This window comes from Scomber scombrus, chromosome 14 (genome assembly GCF_963691925.1).
Source record: "Scomber scombrus chromosome 14, fScoSco1.1, whole genome shotgun sequence".
NCBI classification, from domain to species: domain Eukaryota; kingdom Metazoa; phylum Chordata; class Actinopteri; order Scombriformes; family Scombridae; genus Scomber; species Scomber scombrus.
This window is the reverse complement of record NC_084983.1, coordinates 4,475,860-4,499,665: the sequence shown is the minus strand read 5'-3', so window position 1 is coordinate 4,499,665 and position 23,806 is coordinate 4,475,860. Positions and strand designations below refer to the sequence as shown.

The 23,806-nt window shown below is 38.3% G+C and overlaps 2 protein-coding genes across 2 annotated transcripts; both read right to left on the bottom strand.

Annotated features, from left to right (window-relative positions):
• Positions 1-177: 177 nt before the first annotated feature.
• acat1 (acetyl-CoA acetyltransferase 1) lies at positions 178-8,685 on the bottom strand. Its single transcript, XM_062433701.1, has 12 exons — positions 8,569-8,685; positions 7,298-7,345; positions 7,089-7,206; positions 6,784-6,879; positions 6,254-6,354; positions 5,466-5,609; positions 4,991-5,141; positions 4,796-4,891; positions 4,221-4,334; positions 2,817-2,881; positions 2,099-2,256; positions 178-544 (listed from the first exon to the last, which is right to left on the bottom strand). The coding sequence occupies exons 1-12, from the start codon at positions 8,617-8,619 to the stop codon at positions 424-426; spliced, it is 1,263 nt and encodes a 420-aa protein (XP_062289685.1). The 5' UTR covers positions 8,620-8,685; the 3' UTR covers positions 178-423.
• A 1,136-nt stretch (positions 8,686-9,821) lies between these two features.
• On the bottom strand, positions 9,822-21,511 carry LOC133994337 (uncharacterized). The gene is made up of 21 exons (XM_062433588.1): positions 21,413-21,511; positions 21,075-21,322; positions 20,838-20,986; positions 19,896-20,024; positions 19,652-19,813; positions 19,382-19,511; positions 19,125-19,258; positions 18,217-18,379; positions 18,019-18,122; positions 16,949-17,052; positions 15,701-15,710; positions 14,456-14,508; positions 11,727-11,974; positions 11,488-11,636; positions 11,285-11,410; positions 11,040-11,201; positions 10,799-10,934; positions 10,534-10,658; positions 10,218-10,377; positions 10,014-10,117; positions 9,822-9,928 (listed from the first exon to the last, which is right to left on the bottom strand). The coding sequence occupies exons 1-21, from the start codon at positions 21,509-21,511 to the stop codon at positions 9,822-9,824; spliced, it is 2,802 nt and encodes a 933-aa protein (XP_062289572.1).
• Positions 21,512-23,806: the final 2,295 nt, after the last annotated feature.

The window sequence follows — 23,806 nt, the reverse complement described above, 5'->3', positions numbered from 1 at the left end:
AAGAGAAATTGCCCCATCTAGTGGCTAACTTTAGAATTGCAGTGCCAATCCTATAATCAGTTTTTCAAATTTAGCATAAAAATAAAACCAAAGCAATGTTCCTGTTGTGAAACTTGAGTCATTTTTTTTTTAATTAACCATCAACACTATAGTCACAAAAGACCAATAACACAACACTGATTTCATAAAAACTATTTATTAAACCATTTCAACTCAAAGTTAAATATTATTGTATTTTTTTGCACTCGACGTATCGTCAAACAAAGGAGTGTTTTAAACCCGTGATGCGAGTTGAGTCCTAGTTTACAGTTGGAGTAAGGCCATCCGGTATTGGAGTTGTAACAGCATTCTTCATAGTAAAAGTGGAGTTTATGGAAGTCTTAATCATATGGAGTTACCAGGTCGTCACCACACAAAGGTTTCCTACAGTTTCTGGATAATAATAGATGAGGCTCCTCCACCTCCATTGCAAATGCCTGCCAGACCGTACTGGCCTGACTTCAGGTTGTGCACCATGTGACCCACAATTCTTGCCCCGGACATCCTGACAGGAGAAAAATAAATAAATAAAATATAAGTAATAATGCACAACATCACATCATTTGTATATTATAAATTGTTATATGTTGTAATTTAAGAAAACATTTAAATAGACAAAACAAGCAAATTAAGCAAAATATCAATTTACAACCCACCACAACACGTTACAGAAACTACAATAAAAGTGAATGATGAACATGTCAATAACTCATAAGCAAAAAGTTGTTGAAACACAAATGACGCCTCTTTCCTTCCGTAGTGAGGTAGACAACAAGCTACAACATTATATTCACTTAGACAAGTCGTTGCCTGAGCTGGACTAATAACACCGTTCTCTATGTACAGCTGGTTATGAGAGGAGTGAGCAGGGACCGTCTAAAATGCAATGCCAAAAAGATAAACAATTACTGAAGTCATCATTTTTGGAGCCAAGAAAGAATGATTAGAAGTCAGCGCTCAGCTTCAATTGATGATGTTAAAAACCAAAAACCAAGCTAGAAATCTTGGTGTAGTCATGGACTCAGACCTGAATTTCAACAGCCACATTAAGACAGTTACAAAGTTACATCCTACTATGACTTTAACGTCATCAAGAATTAAAAGACATGTCTCAGCAGGATTTGGGAAAACTTGCAGTGGTTACCAGTCCGTCAAATATTTGATTATATAATACTACTGTTTTGTTTTTGTTTTTTTAGCACTGAATGGTTTAGGGACAAAATACAGGGTTATTGTTGGTCTTATTGTAATTTAGCTTAATTTTACTTCCAATTGAATGGTTTTAAATGTCTTTATATAGCCATGTGTTGCTTTTATATCCGGTCAGGATGCCTTTTATGGTTTATGTAAAGCACTCTGAATTGCGCTATACAAATAAACCTGCATTGCCTTGGATTCAAATTATATTCATTAAGCCCCTCCTTTTCATTTTCCCCCACACTTAGTGTTGTAATATAACAAACAGCAAACCATACATGTGTCAAATGATTTTGGGAACGCTGCATGGTAAAAGAGTGAAGTTACAGTATACAGTATAGTTTGAAGTATCTCTTTTTGGTGTTGCACTTTATAGATGCTGTACATAGAGAACAATGTTATTAGTCCAGATCAGAGAACAGCTCATTTGAGTGAATATAATGTTTGCTTGTTGTCTAACTTACTTGATAATTATTTGAAAAAACAAGAACCTAAAAAGTTGAAAAGGTTTAAACAAATGATTAAATACTTAAATCACAGTTAAACCCCTGCCAACAATATCAATGTTATCTCTCTGGCTTCCGTGATGTTAAGAAATAGGTTTGAATATGGGATTAAAATGCAAACATACTTCCTGGAATGTGTCACTTTTGACATTTGTTCAACGGCTTTGTTAGTTTGAGTAGAATCTTTTAACTCCCACTCTACTGGCTCTGATTAAACAATCTATTTCTGCATCACAGAGGAGAGGAAGAGGTAGAGGATACACAGCTGAGATAACAGGATGCATCTCTTTAATCATATCAACTGCAAATATTTTCCGATAAAAGCCGGTCTACATCACTCTCACTCTGCTGCTTACCCAATGGGGTGACCCAGTGACACAGCTCCCCCGTTGACGTTCACTTTTGCAGGGTCGATGCCCAGCATCTTGATGTTGGCCAGGGCGACCACGCTGAAAGCCTCGTTGATCTCCCACATGCTGATGTCCTCCTTCTTCAGCCCTGCTGCATCCAGGGCCTAACACACACACACACACACACACACATATATATACAGAGGAAGTGTTAGGATGTTCTAACAGACTTGAATGAGTATGATTTTCATAAAATAATTCTTTAGACTTCATAATTTAAAAAATGTGTGACACCGTTTTAAAATCAGATTTACACGGATTTCTATATCTGGACTTCGGATAATTACTAATTGACTGTGCCTCTTGGACTTTTCAGGACTGTGGAGACACCATCTGGACACTCTGGATGTGGGAGTGGTTCCCCTTTAAGGGGATGTTTGTTTGTATTGTAATGTTTTTTCATTTTGTTATATGAAATGGTGGAAAAATCAAATAAAAACAGTTGATCCAAAAAAAAACTGATTAACACTGATTTAACCTGGATTACAAAACTCTGTATGACAAAGTGTATGTTAAGGTTACCACAAACTTTTTGGAAACGTACACACTCATAATGATACACTTCAGAATAGGAAAAAAAAGGTACAAGTGGAAAATAGAAAAGCAATATACAACATTTCCAGGTTCATACACTGCCACCAGAAGCCCTTCGTAACATCCTCACCTTTGGTACAGCGAATGCAGGAGCGATGGGGAAATCAATGGGTGCAACGGCAGCATCGGCAAAAGCTATGTGAAAGAAAAACAAACAAACATATGAATCCTGTGATTTACAGCTTGATGCATGGACCTCTGAGAAAGACTGTTGTTCAACTGGAATGTCTGCATGCAAATAAAAGTGTTAAAATATATTTTTTTACAATTATATCCTGTTGATATCACCTGTTCCTCAATACTTTCCCCTAAACATGCTCAAATACAAAAGACAAAAATCTATTATTGTTTTCAACTTATTGACTCTGAGATAGAATAAATGCAAACCAACAGTTGTATGCTTCATCTGTAGGACTACCAAGAGTTACAATATCAAATTAAACTTAAACTTTGCAAGAACCACTTAGTGTGTGTGTACATGTTTGTGTAAAAGACGTGCAGAAAGCCCAGTATTTGTATTTGTTGAGGCAGCAAAATTATTTGGATTGGAATAAAAGTTAAAATAGGTGTAAAAATCTTGTTTTTATTACACTTCTAATTTTAGTATATTAAATGATTAAAATAAATGGTCATCAATAAACTATTTAACAAAGGAAGTCCCCACATCAGGTCTCAAACTCAGGCCATGGACCACTGTGCAGACTATTAAGCTAAAGCCCAGCTCTATTACACACAGACCCTGTTTACACCTGACATTAACATGCATCTCCAGTGATCTCATTCAAGTGAACAGCACTACATACAAGTGTAAACAACCATTAAGTAAACCGATCAGTCAATCCACTAGCAGAGGTGGTCTGGGATACATTTGACCACATATCGTTTGTGGTGTAAATGCCAATGTGTCCTAAAGAGTCCCCGGCAAGGACATAACAGGAAAATCTGACATCAATGCAGAACGTAGCAGCGTTTTTGTAAATGCACAGATATAGTGGCTGGAGTAATCTGAACAGCTGGAAAAGCCCTTTACACGTTTATTATTTCTTGAAACAATCTAAGCTCTTTAGCCTGCACTAAAAACAAATGTAGTCCTTGTTCAACTCATGTAATAACTGTGAATGGGGCTGTTTGACCTTGTGGAAGTGATGTATGCAGTGATGAAATCTGGACACAAGTGATCAGCTACAAACAGGTGTGAACAGCAATGTGTCTCCACTTGTCACTTGTGATTGGATCACCCGAGACACATGTTAATGCCGGGTATAACAAAGTCACAGAGGCCTGAAGCTATTTATACATCCATGACACACAGACAGCAATGTTACTGACCCGCATGTGTTATCTGACTTGTTTTTTTTTTCTAAAATATTTGTACGAAATAAATATTCATAAAAAAACACTATTTATGATTTTTCCTAATACTGTACTCATATTTGACCTCTACTGTGTGTGTGTGTGTGTGTGTGTAGCTTACAAACAATCCTGGCCAGTGGAGTGACGTTGAGTCTCTTTGCAGCATCTGCTGTCATTAGAAGGAGAGCAGCAGCCCCGTCGTTCAGTGTGCTGGCATTGGCTGCAGTGACCGTGCCTAAAAAGCAAGCGACCAATCAGAACTAAATGTACAAATATAAAAAGTTATTTGAGAAATGTTCTTCAGTTAAGTGTGCAACATCATAGTTTTGTTTTGTTTTTTTCTAATGAGTCTCTTTGGTGTCTGACAAAACAGACATGTGGTCACATTAATCACAGTTAATGAGCTGAAAAATAGCACAGATAGAATAACAAACACAGCAATATTATGAGCAAATATTGCAGGGAAGGTAAACAAGTATTTCACAAGTGTTACATAAAGTTGTAAATCTCTTTCTGTGTGTGACTGTTAGAGTCTAAACAAGAGGCTAGAGTATTCTGTATAAATTAGATGCAAAACAAGGGAGAAGATTTTGTGGAAACAAAGTGTTTGTATTTCTGAGATATACAACTCTCAGAAAGTGGCCTCCTGTTATCCCCCAACTCATTGAAAGAAAGATTATATTATTGGATGACTACCATTCTCTTTCTGGAACACTGCCTTCAGTTTGGGCACTTTGCTGAAGTCGACCCGCCTCCACTCCTCATCCTCGGATACGACCACGTCAGGTTTGCCTGTAAGAGCATGTCACCATCAGATATTTGTGTTGTGTAAATGACAAATGTCTCCAGGTGCGTAAAAAGGAAAAACAGATTTTTGCCTTCTTCCTGTACCTCTCTGGGGAATGCTAACTGGTACGATCTCCTTGGCCAATACGCCAGCCTCGTATGCTGCTTTGCTGCGGCTGTATGAGCTGATGGCGTAGGCGTCCTGCTCCTCCCTGGTGATGCTGCTGTTCTTGGCGGTGTTCTCTGCACAGTTGCCCTGTTTTAGACAGTACGGTAAACACATCAATTATGAAACTGATGAAAGTACAAATTCAACATGTGTCATTAAAATTGAGTGTTATTATAGTGGGGAAATTCCCATGTTATGATAAAGAAAAAGTAAATCCAATAGTTTTATTTTCACCAGAAATACACTACATACAATTACAAAACTTAAAATATTGTTGTATTGGAAATATTATACATGCATTTCTTACAGGAGCATTCTGTTTTTTTTAAATTTCAAATTAATTTTAAAGAACTAATTGTGTCATATTACCATGCAAAACAACATAATATTGAACAGGAGGTTGACAGTTACCATGTGGAATTTGTTGTAGACATCGGTGAGTCCATCCTTGACAATGATGTCTTCCACCTTCACTCCTCCATAGGTTGGAGTGTCTCTGGGCATCACATAAGGTACGTTGGACATGCTCTCCATGCCTCCTGCCACCATCACATCCTACAAATCACACAGTCAGTGTTAGCTATAGTAACAGCTCACCTCCTGTTGGTCATACAATGCCAAACTTACTACCTGCAGCCATAGGGAGGCAAAGTGTGTGAACTGTAAGACTGCAATAGCTTGGAAGATATCAAGCATCTCATAATAAACAAAGCTCGTTTTTGGTCACAATAAAGTTCTCCATGATCTCATCTGAGATCAGATGTGTTTTCAATACATATTATCATCAGCCTATTTAATGGCAAGAGATGCAATATGTGAGGAGATCAAATATCGATAATGCAACAATATTGTGAAGATGACTGAAGGTGCTTTCACAATGATATTTTTGATAAATAATCATCAGTAATGTGGATTTAATGACCAAGTGAGTAAAGGCCAATAACAGAACAGCTACAACAGTCTGCTTACTTCAGAAAACTACAATTATGCCATATCATTACATTATGATATACAAAATCTAAGATGATATCTAGTCTCATATCATAATATAATATTGATGTATCGTCCAGCCCTAGAAGAATCTAGTATCTACATTGTATTATTAAAAGACAGACCCAACAATCAGCATGACTATGTACTATATGAACTGTCACTGTAACTGCAAGCAGCTTCTAGCATGCAGAGCAGCTTAATGCTACCTGGTGTCCACACATTAGACTCTGGGCTGCCATCATGATGGACTTCATCCCAGAGGCACACACTTTGTTGATGGTTGTTGCTGGAGTACCGAGGGTCAAGCCTGGAGACACAATGAGAGACATGGTTTCATTTGCAATGATAAATAAAAGGATGAAAATTGAAAGTCATTTGAATAACCTTCTATTATGCTTGTATGTGTTTGTATGTATCAGACTGGCACAGGACTGATGCATATTTGTATATTCAAAAAGTGGTGCTACTGTAGATTATTTCACATTGATGTGTTGTGCATGATTACACAATCATAGTAAATGTGTTTAATACATTGTCACATTAGTTTACAACCTCCCTCTAATTTTGTATCATTGATAAAGCTATAAGAGGCCTCTCCAAGCCACTGAAGATAAACCTTGCTTGTGTTGCAGCTGCAGTAAAGCTTTTGGTTTCACATTTTGTAAGTGTGGTCATGCATGTATATATTGTGAAAGAATCAGTTCTCTGGAAGAAGAATAAAACAGTGTCACCATACCTGCACCAAGCAAGGCTTGTCTTGTGGGGGCCTGTCCTTCTCCTGCCTGAAGCACATTACCCATGTAGACCTCCTTCACCTCTTCTGGAGCGATTCCTGAAAACAAGAAACATTCACGAAAGTTGAGACACATGCACAGATATTTGATACTTTGACATATGTGACGCAGCGCTCCATACAGGTGCGAGAATGAGGAAACTTAAGTTATTTATTACATTTGGTGTTAGATCAACCATGAATTTTAGTGTACTAATAAAGAATAAAAAAACTCGACTCTTTCTACAGAGTAAACTTCCTGAACATACCCGCTTTGTCGATAGCTCCCTTGATAGCAATGGAGCCCAGTTTGGTAGCTGGTACTGCTGCCAGGCTGCCTTTGAAGGAGCCCATTGGAGTGCGGACTGCGCTGACGATGACGACTTCCTGAAACCGTCCATTTATAAGTCTCTGTTACAGTGTTCAGCCCAAACAATCCATTGTGATAAGACTTTCAAATTCCAGTCAGCGTACTTACATTGAGTGAAGGGCGAGATGTGTAGGTTCTTGAGAGGTACTTGTGAGCCTAAAATGATAGGACAATGATAAGGATAATACACCTCACATATGAGAGTTTACTTCTAGCAAATACTTTCAAATGAATCAAGTTTTGAAGCAAACAGGTATGAAATAAGTGTGCTATGTTAGATAATAAGAGCAGATATGGCTCTAATTGACAACACTTATGTTTTCTTTAGATCTGTCGCTTCTGATTCAGGATTAAGGGGAAAGTGAAGGTAAACAAATGATATTTAATTTATGCTACTTATTCGTGTGAAAAAGTGTAGCAAAAGCCTCAACGATGTTTAAACCCACTTTCAGATCTGTGAAATCTTTATTTTGCTCTTAAAAACTGAACAAAGGGGTGATTTCACTGTTTTTTCCCCCTCATCCAGATTAAAAACCACTATACTTCGGTCTGTCAAATCCAGACCAGATTAACAAGAAGACTCCAGGGACTCATTAAAACACAGTTAGGGATTTGTGAAACCTTAATTCCATTGGTATAAACTGAAAAAAATCAGGTTAAATGTGGTCCAGATGGAATACTATCAGTGAACTCTTCCCATTTTCTGTTTTAGGATATATTTCACACCTCTGACACAGAGTTTTAATGAATCTCTAGCGTTTCCTTGTTAATATAGTCCAGATTTGACTGGTTCTAAACTGGATGGAGGTTTAAAAACAAAACAAGTGAAATCACCCTTTTTTCAGTTTCACAAACAGCGTTGAGACTTTTGCTACTACATTTAACACGTTAACACAAGTGTAAATGGTGCAAAAACGGAGAACCAGCCTTTGAATATCATTGTTTATGTTTCTCTTGACTTTGAATTGGAAGCTAACTTCAGCGTCGTTAAAATTAGCTAGTTTAGCTTAATATCTTGTCATTCAAACTTGGGTGCTAGTAAACAAAAGTCCCTTTTTGTGTTTACTGGTGTAGTTGTTACTGTTGTTGCTTTGTTTGCTAGCTTAATTCGTACACAGTTGAGAGACTGACATTGCTGGTTTAGTAAAGGTTACAGTGACATGAGATAACGTCACCACTAACCACCTGCAGCAGTTCTCAGGTGTTTTCATGCTGCTGGTCACACACTAATGTTAGCAAAGCTGCTACTAGCGAACGCAGGCCTTGTTGTGTGTTTGCAACTAGCAGGAGGAGACAGGACTGTGGCTACTACTAACATTAGCATTCCTATGCAATGTAACAAACGACACACATTATTAGTTTTCCACACCTTCACTTACCAGGCGTTTACACATTGTAGCCCGCATGGTTAAAAGTCCACTGGATGACATGTTGGACTAGGAGACAGGACTGCTGCACACACTTGCAAGACCTCCTTCACCTTCAACCGTGCAGCGAAGACGTATATAAATACATCAACCAATCACAGTGAGAGGTGTTCCCCTGACGTCATGCTGCGCCGCTGGGCATTATGGTCGTTGTAGTTTTTACTATTGAACTCACAATGAGTGTGATATAACATATACAGTCTATGGATATAACCCCTTTACATGAACTACAACAGTCTTTTATGGTCGAAATATCACTGTATATGCAAATAAATACATCTCAGCATGGTTCATATTAATATATTTGATAAAAGAAGTTGGACATTTTTTTTAAACATTATTATGTTCATATTTTTGAACAGGATACACATATCAGTTTGATTTGCAGTGGATAAGTTAGGTAGGACCTAGTTTTGCTTCAGTGACACAGTGTCCTTGTTCTTGTTACAGTTTAAAAATGTATACCCATCCTCTCAACTATACACACTGTTCACTATTTATAGAGTGAGATCCATAGACCCTGAGTGAGACCAAGCATGTGAGTGTGTGGTAAACCCAGTGTGTAAAGAAAATAAACAAGGTATATTCTCCCTCCAGCTACAGCTGATGAAGTGCTCTTGTGGAGTGATGATGTCAGTGCGGTTACAAGGGGGTTAAGTCTTGTGGTTCTATGAGTATGAGTGTGTGTGATTGTTTTTCTTTCAGCAACTAGCAAGCTTACTCCTGGGTCATACTGTACACGCGCGCACACGCACGCACACACACACACACACACACACACACACACACACACACACACACACACACACACCAGAGTTGGTTGGTTTTCTTTATTCTAGTATAACCTAATTTGCATGGTTAGTTATGACAAAGACACATTTTTTTTTTACTTTTTAAACTTTATTAATTCATGTTGACTCGATGCATGTAAAAACCGGCTAAAAAGCAAGCAGCTGTTGCCCTACAGGATTATTAAACTATTTCATAAGTATTTCTATGTATTTCTATTCAGATTTCTACAGCAAAGCCCCCATTAGCTGATTAGAATGTGGAGTTGACTAGCTATTATTGCATGCTCACAAGTGTGTGTGTGTGTGTGTGTGTGTGTGTGTGTGTGTGTGTGTGTGTGTGTGTGTGTGTGTGTGTGTGTGTGTGTGTGTGTGTGTGTGTGTATTAGACAGAGAAAGAGATTTGGATTTGTTTCTTTAGTCACAATTCATCCATCTGTTGTTCGACAGAATGCCAAGCACTCTTTCTCTTCCTCTGGAGCTGTACACTTTCTGTTGGGATCCATATGAAAAGTACAGGTAACCTGAAAAGAGGGATGTATCATCAGTATCACCCCGAACAGGAACACAATGCTACTGCGGAGTGACTAACATTTAACTGCTACCTACCTCTGTTCTCAAAAGCAGCATCCACCCTGTAGCCAATCCCAGGGAAGCCTCTGTTAATAGATTTTGGGTACCCGATATACATTCTCCCCCTCTCTTCATTGTAGCTATATGAGTAACATAAGGAGGATTGTTAGTCAGCACAGCATATTGATCGATACTGTATATTCATTCAGCCTCTATGTTCATGGCGACTGTCATACTCACTGCCAGTATCTACTACCCACAAAGAGCAGGGTTTTGCTTTTGAATGGCACATGGACAGCAGCATCTACTTTAGTGACAGACCGAGAGAAGCCAAAGTCGGTGAGAGGTTTAGGATAACCAGGTAGGACAGTTTTTCCTCTGACCTTCCAGTAATGATCCCCTGTGACATGAAAAGGTAAAGTTACTGTAACGTTCCTTCTCTAACTTTATTTAATACCTTTTGTCATTTTTAATCAACAAGAAACAACAAATTCACTTTTGGGGAATATGAGTTTGGTTTCATGTGATATTCTTGAAAACGGAGCTGATTTTATACCTTCAAACAAAACAACAGTGTTGCCTTTCTCATAAGCGGCATCGACTTTGTTGATTCCAGGCCAGACAGACTGAATCGTCCCCGTAACGATTCTGTCCCATCTGCTGCTCCTCTTCCAGTAATGTCTGGAAAAGTTATGCAACATTTCATGACAAATACAACAGATAGAGATCACACACTGAGGCGAGAGTTCTTACGGTGATTTTCAAAGTAGCTGCTCTATCTGATGGAGTAGCGTGTTCTTTTGAAAATTTAAATGTCTCACCTGTCTTTAAAGAAGTAGAGATTACGCCCGATGAAGGTTACAGCGTCGAATACCAAGCCCGGGCTGCACGCGTCTGGGCTAGGTTCTGATGTGGGTGCAGGCCGTGGTCCTGGCAGAGCTGATGTTCCTCTCACTCCTTTGAGAGGCAAAACGCAAAGAAATGATAAAGGTAAAATCTCTCAGTAGGAAAGTTTATCATGAAAAGGGCTTTGTTAAGTCTTTGAATTAGTCAGGCTCTCACCATAGATAGCCTGCACTCCTTGTCTGTCATCATCTGGTAGCGTGTACCCCTCTGTGTTCACATATACGTAGGTGGGATACATGAGGGCTGTTTGGACCTGAGAGTGAGCTAATCCCATTGCATGGCCAAATTCATGGGCTGCCACCAAGAACAGGTTGGCTCCTTCAAACACACAGTTTGAAAGTTAGGACATGAACTGTGGGTACATAATCAGCTGCAGCATCATGTCACCTTAATGTCCACACCTGTTGATGTCAGAGTCCAGTTTTCATCTTCATCAAAATGGGTGTCACCTCCTATGCCTTCTCCAGGGGAGAATGCATGAGCCAGGACGCCATCCTCCCCATCGAATGGAGCAAAGTCTCCATGTTCTGATTTTGGGAAAGGGAAAGTTAAGGTAACACTTGATCAAACATTTTCCTTAAAGGCAGTGAAGAATCTGCATTACCTTTAGCCTTGAACTTGATCATGATGTCAGCAGTATCACTGTCAATCTGCTTGAAATCCAGAGGAATGACATCACTGTAGAGTTTCAGAGCCTTAGCTAAGGTGGCATCCACAACACTTTGGCTCAAGTCTGGAGTGTAGTCAGTTACCCTAAGGCAGTGTGAGGGTGAAAATAGTGAACAAATCTCTTAACATGTGCTTTTTATACTGACATAGAGAAAGTGCAGTGCAGTGCAGTACCTGTATGTGACCACACTTTTGTCCCACTTGGGTCGACCATCGAAGTGGCCATATCTGAGCACGTCTGTGAAGCCACAGCGGGGGCGAGACATCACTTCCAGGGTGTTGGTGTCCAACTTCCCCGTCACCTCCAGACCAAAAAACTCCTGCATTTTCCTGAGAGTGTCCTCAAAGGGATCTAGAGCGCTGCGTGAGGTACTGCTGGGAGAACTGACACCCAGGTCAGAGTAGAACTGAGATAGATAGTCCTGGACAAGGAAAACAGGAATAAACAATTCATGTACAGATAATACTCCATATACGGATGATGAATGCAATAGAGTAGTAATCTATCTGATAAGATTGTAATGTGAGAAAGGTTGAATGATAAAGATTGTTTTGATGTAATAATTGAATTTAATGAATTTAACCATTACATTTTATGATCATGGTTTTTACTCAAATTACATTTTTATCATTCATTTATTCGTTATTATAGAGTGACAGATCTTCACTCGGATCTATTTTCAGCATATCTGAAACTAAATGTAATATGTGCTAACAGTAAAACACAGTAACAAAGACTCCAATTAGAGGAGTATGTTCCAACATACTGTAGGTTGGAATGCATACACTCATCTTTATTATGCATAAAGCATAGACTTATTCAATTCAAGTGTTTAATTGTTTACACTATTTAAATGATATGTCCAAATATATCCTAATGTTCAGAATGTCTGACCCACCATTAAAGTCAAGCTATGTTTTGTTTTTGTCAGTCTCTAACAGATGGTGGGTATGTATTTTGACTAATGTCTTTACACGCTTTCTGGAAACTTTGATTGCTGCATATTCTCCTGAAGATAAAACCCGGACATCACATGCAAACACCATAGATATGTGTCTCGTAGAGATTTGATTCATTTTCTAAGGAAATCAGACAAGACTCCCTCCTTCCGACGTCAGGTAGAGGAGGTGTTATCATGTTTAGAAGCACAATGGTCACCTTTTGTGGAAGATGTATTCCTTTTCAGGATGTGACATTATAATATAATATAAATATAAATATAAACACAAGCTGAAATAAAAGCTTTCCCTAAGATAAATGAATTACTCATGTGATATTAATTAGTGATTGTTGTGATTGTGAGATAATCATTATGTATGTAGTACATTTGCTATATCCTACTGCATGGATAAATACAGAAACTGATTATTGGGTATAATAGCTTTTGTTTGTTCTTTCTGTTCATCTTTCTTTCTGCAAGACAGTGTCTCATGCGCCAACTTCAATTCTGGAGAGTTTTGTAGGAAGGGAGGGACTCGTGTGCTCTTAAATTAAAATTAAGAATACTGTATGTGTTTAGAAATCTTACTTCTTTTTCATGTTATATACAGGGTTGGGAAGGTTATTTTAAAATGTTATTCCTTTACAGTTATTATTACCTGTAGTCAGTAACGTAATTCAATTACCACAAAATTAAAGTAATGTAATTTGATTACTTTCCGTTACTTTAGGATTACTGCAATACCAATTATGCAATAATAGGGCATATATTCGGTGCAAAATGTGCCACTTTCTATGCAAATAAATACCATCTAATTAACAAAGACCAGCACAAGATGCCACAAGCAGTTAGGATGGAAATATTAGTGTGTTCAAAAAGGTGGTGTTAACTTTTTTCTCTCTCTCGCTCTCTCTCTCTCGCGCTCTCTCTCTCTCTCTCTCTCTCTCTCTCTCTCTCTCTCTCTCTCTGAACATGTTACACACACACACACACACACACACACACACACACACACACACACACACAGTCATATCAGTGGAGAGCAGTTATGTGCGTTACAAGCTGTCATAAACTCCAGCTCTCTTTTAACTCATTTGCTAGAGTCTATGGGACTGCCACAGTGCGTAACAAACGTCCCTGCTAACTTTTAGGTTCAGTGTGTGTGTGTGTGTGTGAACTGGATCAGTGAGATCATTTGCCGTCTCGTTTCTGCTCTGTTTAAATGGGACTTTTTCAGTACATAGTAGTATATAGTTCTTTATTGTAAAATGTGTTTTAAAAATGTAATCCTGCTAAATAATCCCCATTTGGACTACGTGTACTTGTCATCTGATTACGTCTTTTTTCCCAATAACTGTAACAGCATAGAGAGAGTAAATGTATTCCTTTACTCCCCAAGCCTGGTTATATGGGAAACATCTCTGTTATCCCACCACAATCAAACCCACATTAATCCTTTAAAATGTTACAAAACTGAATAAAGTGTTGGGTTATAATGCATGACATAAACAGGTATATCTCCACACTTTCTCATATTAAGACAACATGGAGCAGCCTTAAGAATATCACAATAATAACAGGAAGACACAGTTTTCAATTAAACTAATTAGGCTGAGGTATTTTCCCTTAGGCTAAAGATAATATATACCAACTTTAAACTCATCTTGAACCTCTGAACTGCTCAAACTCATCTTTTAATGCTTTAAAGCTGACTCCAAATGTCATGGAGGCCTAAGTGAGCTATTAATATATTTTGTTTCTTTGTTCGATTTCTGTGTCAAGCAAGCGTGTCCTCTTCATAATACAAAATGAAAAAGGGTGAAGGCTGACAGAGCATGAATCACACTAACTAGAACCACAGAATACATTCTTTCTCCCTCTAATATCACCGGATTAAATAACGTAAACAGAGATAGTCTTCAGCTTTGAACGCATTTCTATGGAATTCATGTTTACCTGTGCTTTAGAGAGCTCTTCTTGGCTGGGTGAAGTGGTGGGAACAGCTCCACAGAGTGCTACAATGACCACCATCATCACTGATTTAACAGCCAATGCACCTTCCATGATTCCTTTTTTTTTTTCTACTGCAAAAAATAAGAAATAACTCCAGCTATTATTTATTCTTCCTCTCAGGCTCTGTTTGGATATAGAGCTCTAATAGCACCACTTCCTGAAACAGTCACATTTCAGTCTTTTGGATGCGAGGTAATGATGCGTGACCGGCCAATAAAGCATTCCTGAGAGTGTCTGAACAGGCCTATTTAGAACAAATGGAGATTATAACAAGTGAGAGAGAGAGAGAGGGAGAGAGAAGGAGAGAGAGGGAGAGAGAGGGAAGGGGGGGAGAGAGAGGGAGAGAGAGGGAAACCGGGGGTAGAAGAGGTAAAATGAGGTAGTCAGGTGGAGTTGCGTGGGCTTGCATGAACATGATGAGCAAAAATGGTACAAGATGAACCATGAACAGGAACACAGTGTCTTGTTTGAGATAAGACTTTCTTTTTTTGTCTGTATATCACTTACCTTTTTTTTTATCTATACCTTTTTTTTCACCTTGCTTATAAACATTGTTTTCTTTACGTGCAAATATCTCAGAGAAGATACAAGACACGATAACTTTATCATCCCCGGAGGGCAATTGTTTGTGCAGCAGTCATAAAACTGAAGTTCAAATGCAAGAAATTGATGTATTTAAGTATTGAGATGATCTTTTCCTTATTACATTTACCAGAGTGATAGCAGAGGATAAAAAAAGAGAGAAATGGAAGTGTGGATGAAGAGGATGGGAGCAGTCTGACAGGATGGACTGTGCTTGCTTTAGTGTCTGTCTTTTATGGAGGTCAGGCAGACGGCATAATCGAGTTCCAGTGATTGTACCGCTTACGTTGACCACTCCGTTTAATGACATTTTTTTGTTGAACATTAAACAGATAAAGTAAATTGTAAGGACACTCTCAATAAAAGATCTATAAAACAATGTCATCACAGGTCTGTCCATCTGAAACTTGGCCAGCCTTTTTTTTTTTTTTTTGCAGGGAGACATTTCGTCATTATTCAGCAGGCTGACTGTGACTGTATCATCTGTGAATTTTAAGATATGACGGTTTTCAAACTCATTGACCCAGGTGCTTGTGTATATATAATAAAAGAGAAGAGAGATGAGATAGTTGATGATATAGTCAAATCCAAAAAGTGACCATTTACTCTCACTGTCTGAGTTCTACAGGTTAAAAATTGGGTTACATTATTTATTGGGGTTACTTGTAAAATGTTTTACATTTCCATATAAATTCTGGGGACAAAACTCTTTTGTATACATATTTTAGGGTGAAGTATTCCAGCATCCTATCCTCCGTAGAGCACGCAGCACTGTGCTCTACGGAGAATAGTGCACCATAAGTGTAGTAAACATAAAAGACAAGAGAGGGAGCTATTGGACCTAAAACTAATGCTGTTAGTGTGACAGTTACGTGCAGTGCTGTGTCACCATGAAGTCTGTTTTCTTTTCCTTTGTCATCCAAATTCATTCAAAATGACCATATACCTTCATTGATAAGAGGACACATGGACACCATATTTGAATGGCTGGTGCTACCAGTATAGTGCAGGTCATGTAAAAGGTTAACAAAATGTATTAATTGATACAACCGATGTTGCTTTTAGCTTTACAACTTTACAGCTGCAGTGTGAAAGATAAATGACACAATGGGCCAAAATCAAAACACAATATGGGTAAAAGAAATGTAAAACTAGATTTCATTTCAATATTTTTTATTTATATAAAAATATGTAACTGTGGATTTAAATATTATTTCTTGTTAAAACCTGCAGATTAATTAAAATACAATTTCCAAAACACCAATTATTTGAGTATTCTCAAATAATCTATGACTGATAAACTGATTTTGCATTGATTGTGTACAATACATTCATTTTATTAACCCTTCATTTATTGTCCAATATAAAATAGTTGCTTTATAATAAAATCTATTTAATTCATTCCTTAATTGTATAAATGAATTGCCTGAGTATATTGTATCATTACATTAAAGATATAAGGAGCAGCATCAGTATTTCCAGTGATAACATGTTCAAAAACAAGTGGACTTACTGTCTTGAAGATGCTTTGCTTCTCATCATCTCATGGATCATCAAGAAGGTTCAAACAACAGAAGCCTCTCATATCAAACATGTCAGTAACTCATGGCTGCGGGCTGAAAAGCCTCATACACAGTACTATGCTACAATACAAATATAACAGTTTGCAAATAATATTAAACTTCATCATTATACTCTCTGAATATTGTATTTTTACAGCAATACATTTTGAAAATATAATATTTACAATCATAAAAAAATATTCAAACTTAACACTGTTATTGCTGATTCATTTTCATTCTACATGAGCTACACAGCTACAGCTACATAAACAACTTAACTAAGTCAATGGGTTTAAGCGTTATTGCAACGCAGGAAGTAGTTGTTCTTCAGCATACGGTGCAATCTGCCGGTCTTCAGGTCGTACTCAAACATGTGGTCTCCACTGTACAGGTAAGTTAAACCTGGAGGACAGAAGTTCAGTGTTAGTGTTTCTGTGCTAGTTTAAGAAAATAATGAACATTTGAAGCCTAAGGTTAGTTGAGGAAATTATACCACTCTATATGTCCACTAAATATGAAGCTGGAGCCAGAAAATTAGCTTAGCTTACCATAAAGACTGGTAAGCAGGGGAGCAGCTAGCCTAAAATTCACCTACAAGCACCTATTACACTCACTAATTATCATAGGATATCTTGTAGTTTTACGGGGCCCCATGCTCTTCTTGGCAGGGTGCAGTGATTTACCAGTCTTGCCATCACCAAGAGGTTGCCATGCGACCAGTGGGGAGTGTAAGTCACTGCGCCTGCCAAAAAATGACTGCAAGGATGCTGCTTGTAGCAAAACTTGTAAAACCACAACTCTTGATTTTTACACTATATTTAAACGGATTAGACGAACAAGATACGACATGTTAATTCATGAGTTTTAGAGGCGCCGGTAGAGTAGGTGTGCTTTGTTAGCTTTTGACGGAGCCAAGTTAGCAATTTCAGCCTGGTTCTATGTGCTAAGCTAATTATTTTCTGTTTGTAGATTCATATTTAAGGAACAGATATAGAAGAGGTGTCAAACTTGAAAAGGTTGTGTGGTAGACGCACACATCAGGAACAAAAATCCATGGTGCTGGACCAAAGAACTACATCCGTAAAGGCAGAAGAAAGTCCACAAACTGTAGCTCCTGATGCAGGTATACAGAGTCTGAGCAAAAGCCTCAAAAGGTCACTCCCATTAAACTATACTGGCAGTGGAAGCTACATTTTGAGGACTTTCTTCTGCCTTTACAGAGGTTTCAATCTTCTCATCTACTCTCTGGAAGAAAGTCAAATTCCCAAATTGTTGAACTTTTCTTTTTGACTGGCTGAGAAGACTAAACAGAACATTCTATCATTTCAGTCGTCTTGAAAACTCAGATCAGCCACGAATTCTACTCACCTCTTTGCTGGAGAGCTGCTGTCACCTTGCTGGTCATACCAATGAAGGTCCGATCAACACGTTTGGGGAGTCCCCGGTCCAAAGCCTGTTTGGCCTCATCATAGCTAAAGACACACAGACAATGATTAGGTCTATTCACTGAAGGGAAAGGGTGTAAAACAGCTAATATCCAGAAATTAATATCGACTTTGAACACACCTGAAGTAATATTTGCCCAAATAGAACAGAAGAGTCTTGCCAGATTCCTCGTCATGGAGAGCTGCATCAATTTTCCTCACATATATCGGCAGACCAAAACTGCTCAGGCTTTTGGGATAGCCACGTACAGCATTACTGCCAGAGTAAGCCCACACTTTACGGTCTGCAGGCATTAAAAAGATGGAAAGTGTGAGGTTTTGTATCCTTTTGTTTATCAATCTTAATCAGACATTATGTAACACAAATAAGTTTTTGCTTATCTCATCAAATAATGTAAAGTCAGACAGAGTGGTTATTTTGGTTTGAAGTGATGCTGTGTGTTGCTGACTCCAAATTTCATTAGAGGGCTAAGACCTTTAATTCAACTCTAAGACACAGAAGTGAGAGTATATCTTCTCTTTTCAGTAAGCACAAAAGGCCACGATAGCAAACAATACGAGACAAGAAGCAGGACAATTCATGCACCTAAGCTGTTCCACTGGAGGATTGAGGGTTCCTGTGGACCCATAAAGAGGAAGTGGTGCCAAATACATTATATATTTTGACAGATCACAGACCTGATACAGCAATAAACTTAAAGCATATGACATGACCACATATGATATGGAAAACCCACAAAGAAGAACAATGGGGTAGTAGCACATAGCATCACCCAAACTTCAAGGTATAAGGAATTAAAAATGCATATTCAGGGCTTCTTCTAAAGAACTTCCGAGCGAAGTAGACTAAGTCCACAACTGTGTATAATTCTTTGCTTTGTCAAATAAACACTTTGACGTTTGAACTCTCAAACGTTGCCTGCATCGCTATCCTCAAATTTTGAACACGACAAGAGAAAACATTGAGTTGACTTAGATGAATCCTGAAATGGTATCAGGTTGGTGCCTCAGGTAGATGAGAACACATACCTTTAAACAGAAAGATTGTGTCTGACTTTTGATTTTCGTAGGCAGCATCAATGTTCACGGGAGCCTTAGGCAAGAAAGTTGTGATGGGGCTTTGCTGGGCTACATTGCTCTCAGGGTAGTTACGCCACAGGACGCTGAGAACACACAAGAACATAGACATTTTATACACATTCCAGGTCGGTAATATGGTTAGAAACAATCGTGATTGACTTTGGTTTCAGATGTTTTAGCATTCTGCTGTGCAGTATTGCTGATACCTGTCTTTGAAGAAGAGCATCTCTCTTCGCAGGGTGGTTACAGCGTCCAATGCCATGGTTGAATCACAGGAATCGGGTGTGGTGGGAGGCTGAGGTCCAGGCTGAACTGGATCTTTATCAGGGTTTGGACCTGGAGATTTAAACAGCATAAGTCATCAAATAAGTGGTAGGCACTGTATCAAATTGCAACACCTATTGTTTTTGCAGGACATTTTAGTTGCGTGCTATTTGTGCAGACAGGCAGCTATGAATCAGTCAGTTAATACTAACCATAGAGAGACTGGATGCCTCTGACATCATCCCGGGGCAGGACGTAGTTGACAGGGTTTTTATATGCATAGGTGGGGTACATGAGTGCACCAGGATCATTCGAGTGAGACAATCCCAAAGAGTGGCCAAACTCATGGGCGGCTACGAGAAACAGGACGAATCCTACAGCAGAAAACACATCGGTTACAACACTTCATTTCAAGATGGTGCAGTAATTATATAAAATATCATCCCACGCACTCACCTCTGTTTGAGCGGAGGGTGAAGGTTTCATCCTCATCAAAATGAGCATCTCCTCCAATGCCAGGGGCTGGGGCGAAGGCATGGGCAAGAGTGCCACCAGGGCCATCAAAGGGGTAAGAGTCACCGTGTGCTGTTAATAGAAGCATATTTATGTCAGGTCTTACAAACTGCTGTAGAAATCAACAAATTGGAAGCCCAAGTATCAGATCTGCTCTCTTAGTCAATGCTTACTCTAATCTTCTTTGTTGGATATCACAATAACAAGTTTGAGCTAAGGTAAACAGCATTCTCAACACCTACTTAATCCTTAAAACCCTGTAAAGAAAAACATTTGTCTGCAAGTGCTGGCAAGCCACCAGAGGAAAGATTGTTATCATTTGTGACGGTGAGAGATACAGATTATGTAACTATTGTGTAATTGGTACATTTCCTGTTATTAAAGGATAAATACCACACAAATATGCACTACAGTACGTCCTATGGCAGAGGTGACAACAGGCTTTCTAGGAGATTTACTCCTGCTGCTCCTTGGATTAAGTTTGTGTAATAACTGAGATATGCTTCAGATACTCAAGTCAATTATATTTATATAGCACCATATCACAACAAAAGTTATCTCAAGGCACTTTTCACATAGAGCAGGTCTACACTGAACTCTGTAGTTTAATTTTAAGATAATAAATATACCCTCATCAGTAAGCACATGGCAACAGATTTACAAGGAAGAAACCTCAAGCAGAAGGTAGGTGGCCATCTGCCTTGACCAGTTGGGTAGAGAGAGAAAGAAGGAGAAAGCAAGAGAGAAGAGGGAGACATATAATGCTAATTATTTTTTACTATTGTTACTGTACTATTGTTACTTTGTAATCATGCAACGTTACATGGTTTTACATTGATATAAAACTATAAAATACAATAAAATAAAAATGTATTTTGTACTCACATCGGCGGCCAAAGGAGATCATGATGTCAGCTGTGCCTCTTGTTATTCTGGTGAATCTCAGAGGAGTGACTCTGGCCCAAACCTGCAGAGCTCTTTCTATGGAGTCATCAACCTCTGCCACAGACATGTCAGGTGTGTGGTTCATTATCCTGTAATACAGAAAAAAATTGTCAAGAATATAACAAAAATGATGAGGAAGTTCAATATTTACAATTTATCTCTCTTTAGATCATTCACCTGTATGTAAGCTTGTTTGTCCGCCACTTGATGTTTCTTCCAAAGGTGGAGTAACGGGCCATTTTCTCATCTGGAACGCCACATCTGGGCTTCCTCATCATCTCCAAGGTTTCAGCATCCAGCGTCCCGGTGATCTCAAGACCAAAGAATCTCTGCATATCAGCCAGCTTCTTGTTCACGTGGCTGATCCCACGTCTGGCTACTGGACCTCTCTCCTCTGTTACGTTGTAGAATTTCTTCAGGTAATCCTGTAAAAAAAGAAGACAAATTAGATTCTTAAAAGTCACTGAAAATCTTGAGGAAATTTAAGGAAAAATACAACAACAGATGCTGCATACCTCTGCAAATTTTTCATCCTGCTCAGTCATATGTGAGACCGGCACACTGTAAGCTGTGACAGCCAAGCCTAACACAATGCACAGACTGAAAGATCTCATGTTCCCTCTTTGAATGTGACTTATCTCTCTGAGCTGGAGGCTGCTGTTATATAGGCAGAGGAGTGTAGGTGCAGAGATGCGGGCGTGTTGAGTAACAACCTTCTTGAGTCACTACACAAGTCTTCCATTTATGGATGACGGGGAAGATTGACTCTGATTGCGCAGCCAAGAAGTATTTTCCAAAAACATGATCCTGTAATTATGACGACAATCATGTGACACATGACTTGACATTTCCATACATAAAAACATGAATACTATAAGTACTGAGTGGATGAACTTATATAATAAATGACCCACATCATATATAGTATCATATCAGATAAATGTAACCTAGGAATTTAAACTCATACATATTGTATGCTCTAAGCAGTGTCAGCAATTTACCGAATTTTTAACCTTGCTTTCCTTTATAATCACACATATTTTTCTTTTAATTTTGAAAAAAATAGCTGCGTTCTATATCTATTGCTTAAGGTTTTAATCTGAGAAATCTTTTACCCAGATTTCTAAGGCCGTCCGTCAAATATCAGTCACTTAAATTGTCATCTCCTACCCTCAGGCTTTCCTTATGAGGAAGCAATGACTTAGGAAGCAATGTGACATAGGAGCAAAAACAGACATGCTGTGTCATGCCATGAACAATAGCCCTATTACTGCTCGTTAAACCAGAGGTCACCAAATATTTCCATGACAAAATCATTCTGATTATGGAAATTTTTATAAATGCCACAGATCTACTTACAGGTGTAGTTGTAGTTTGATGTTTTATGCAGTTGGCTAGATAAGGCTTTCTATTCTAATATATCTGTAAATATCTATTTGAGTATGTATTTACATATCTAATTAACATAACATTTTTACATTATCATTCATGGATAACTTTATTGCAGTGGCTGTTTCCTAACATTGGACAATGGGAGGAACAATACCGTTCTATTACGTTCGTTGTGCAACTTGAGTTAACTACTTGGCGCCAGTGAACGCAGACAGTGTGATTGACAGTGTTGCAATAAAAAGAAAACATCTGATCGATTTACAATGGTATTATTTAGAGTTCTGAAGGTTATGCACGTGAGCATTTTTGCCTTTAAGATTTGTGACAATTGAGTGCAATGTCAGTGGAAGATTCAAGTAGTCTATTGAACAATGTAACAAAAAGTAATTTGTTTTTCACACTGTTTGTAAAATCAAACCAACAGAAAACAAGGGTTGTAATTCAATACAAAAAACGTCCTGCTATTTCTAGCACAACTCATAATATATTCATCTATTTTAGGGAACATAAATATGGTCACCATTACAACACTGGATTATATGCTGAAGTCAACAATTTTCACCCCGCATTATTCATCAGTCATCAGTTTCTTATTAAAGAGAATGCGGTTAATGTCCACACGCACACACGCACATACAAACAAACACACTGGCTGTATTAAATATATCTGGGAATAATTATTTAATTCTTGTTGTGCTAAATAAATAAATAAAACAGTACAGGATTGTGTTTTATCATAATGATAATTTATTTATATTGGCACGGTGCTTCTGTTTCGCATCATAAATCACAGACATATCACACAAGTTCTTTCATGTAAACTCAAACGAGGATCTCATCTTCCATGAAATCTGTGATTTGCCAGTAAATGTAAGCAGTTTTTTATGTGTCACTTTTTTTTTCGTGAGACAAAGCAAATTTTTTATACAGATTTATCTTTGAAGCTCTACTATGACTGCTTGTTCATGAATCACCATCCATTGTTCGTAAACGTAAACGTTTCACAACCTACTCCTCCTGTCCCAATGTTTTAGTCGTCTAGGTCTTAAAGTCATGCCAGAATATATAAAACATGTGTTTTGAAATTGTTTAATTTCTGTGGGGGGAGCCAGCCATGTGAATGTGTATGTAGGTCTTTCAACTTTTGGCAAGCAAGTAAGTTGGCACACCTTTTTTCCCCTCACCTGCATTCTGCAAAAATCAGCCTCTGACTCTGACATCTGTACCCTAACCCAAACCACCTCACTCCTCATATCTAAACCTAACCCACACAACTCACAAAGGCAATGATGACTAGCCGATCAGAGGTATGTGGTTAGGGAAAAAAACATACAACACCTGGTGTTTCTTTCTGTGCGCCAGAAGCTTACTGGTAACATATTAGTATTGATCTATTTCTTTTTAGTTTTACCTCATGTGATGGGACAATTATCTACCATGTGTCTCTTTTTCTTTTTCAGGCTCACAATTTATGTGCTCCAAACTCTCACTCCAGTCTCATGGCCAACATTTCACAA

What these genes read in the sequence shown, in the direction of transcription:
- acat1 (XM_062433701.1), bottom strand. Translation starts at nt 8,619, where the DNA reads ATGTCATCCAGTGGACTTTTAACCATGCGGGCTACAATGTGTAAACGC. An exon ending in AGTTAGCATTCCCCAGAGAG is followed by an intron (nt 4,892 to 4,990) that starts GTACAGGAAGAA and finishes ATGCTCTTACAG; the next exon opens with GCAAACCTGACGTGGTCGTA. An exon ending in TCCACTGGCCAGGATTGTTT is followed by an intron (nt 2,882 to 4,220) that starts GTAAGCTACACA and finishes TCTTTCACATAG; the next exon opens with CTTTTGCCGATGCTGCCGTT.
- LOC133994337 (XM_062433588.1), bottom strand. Translation starts at nt 21,511, where the DNA reads ATGAGATCTTTCAGTCTGTGCATTGTGTTAGGCTTGGCTGTCACAGCT. An exon ending in AGGATGAAAAATTTGCAGAG is followed by an intron (nt 21,323 to 21,412) that starts GTATGCAGCATC and finishes CTTTTTTTACAG; the next exon opens with GATTACCTGAAGAAATTCTA. An exon ending in AGGCATCCAGTCTCTCTATG is followed by an intron (nt 19,512 to 19,651) that starts GTTAGTATTAAC and finishes TTAAATCTCCAG; the next exon opens with GTCCAAACCCTGATAAAGAT.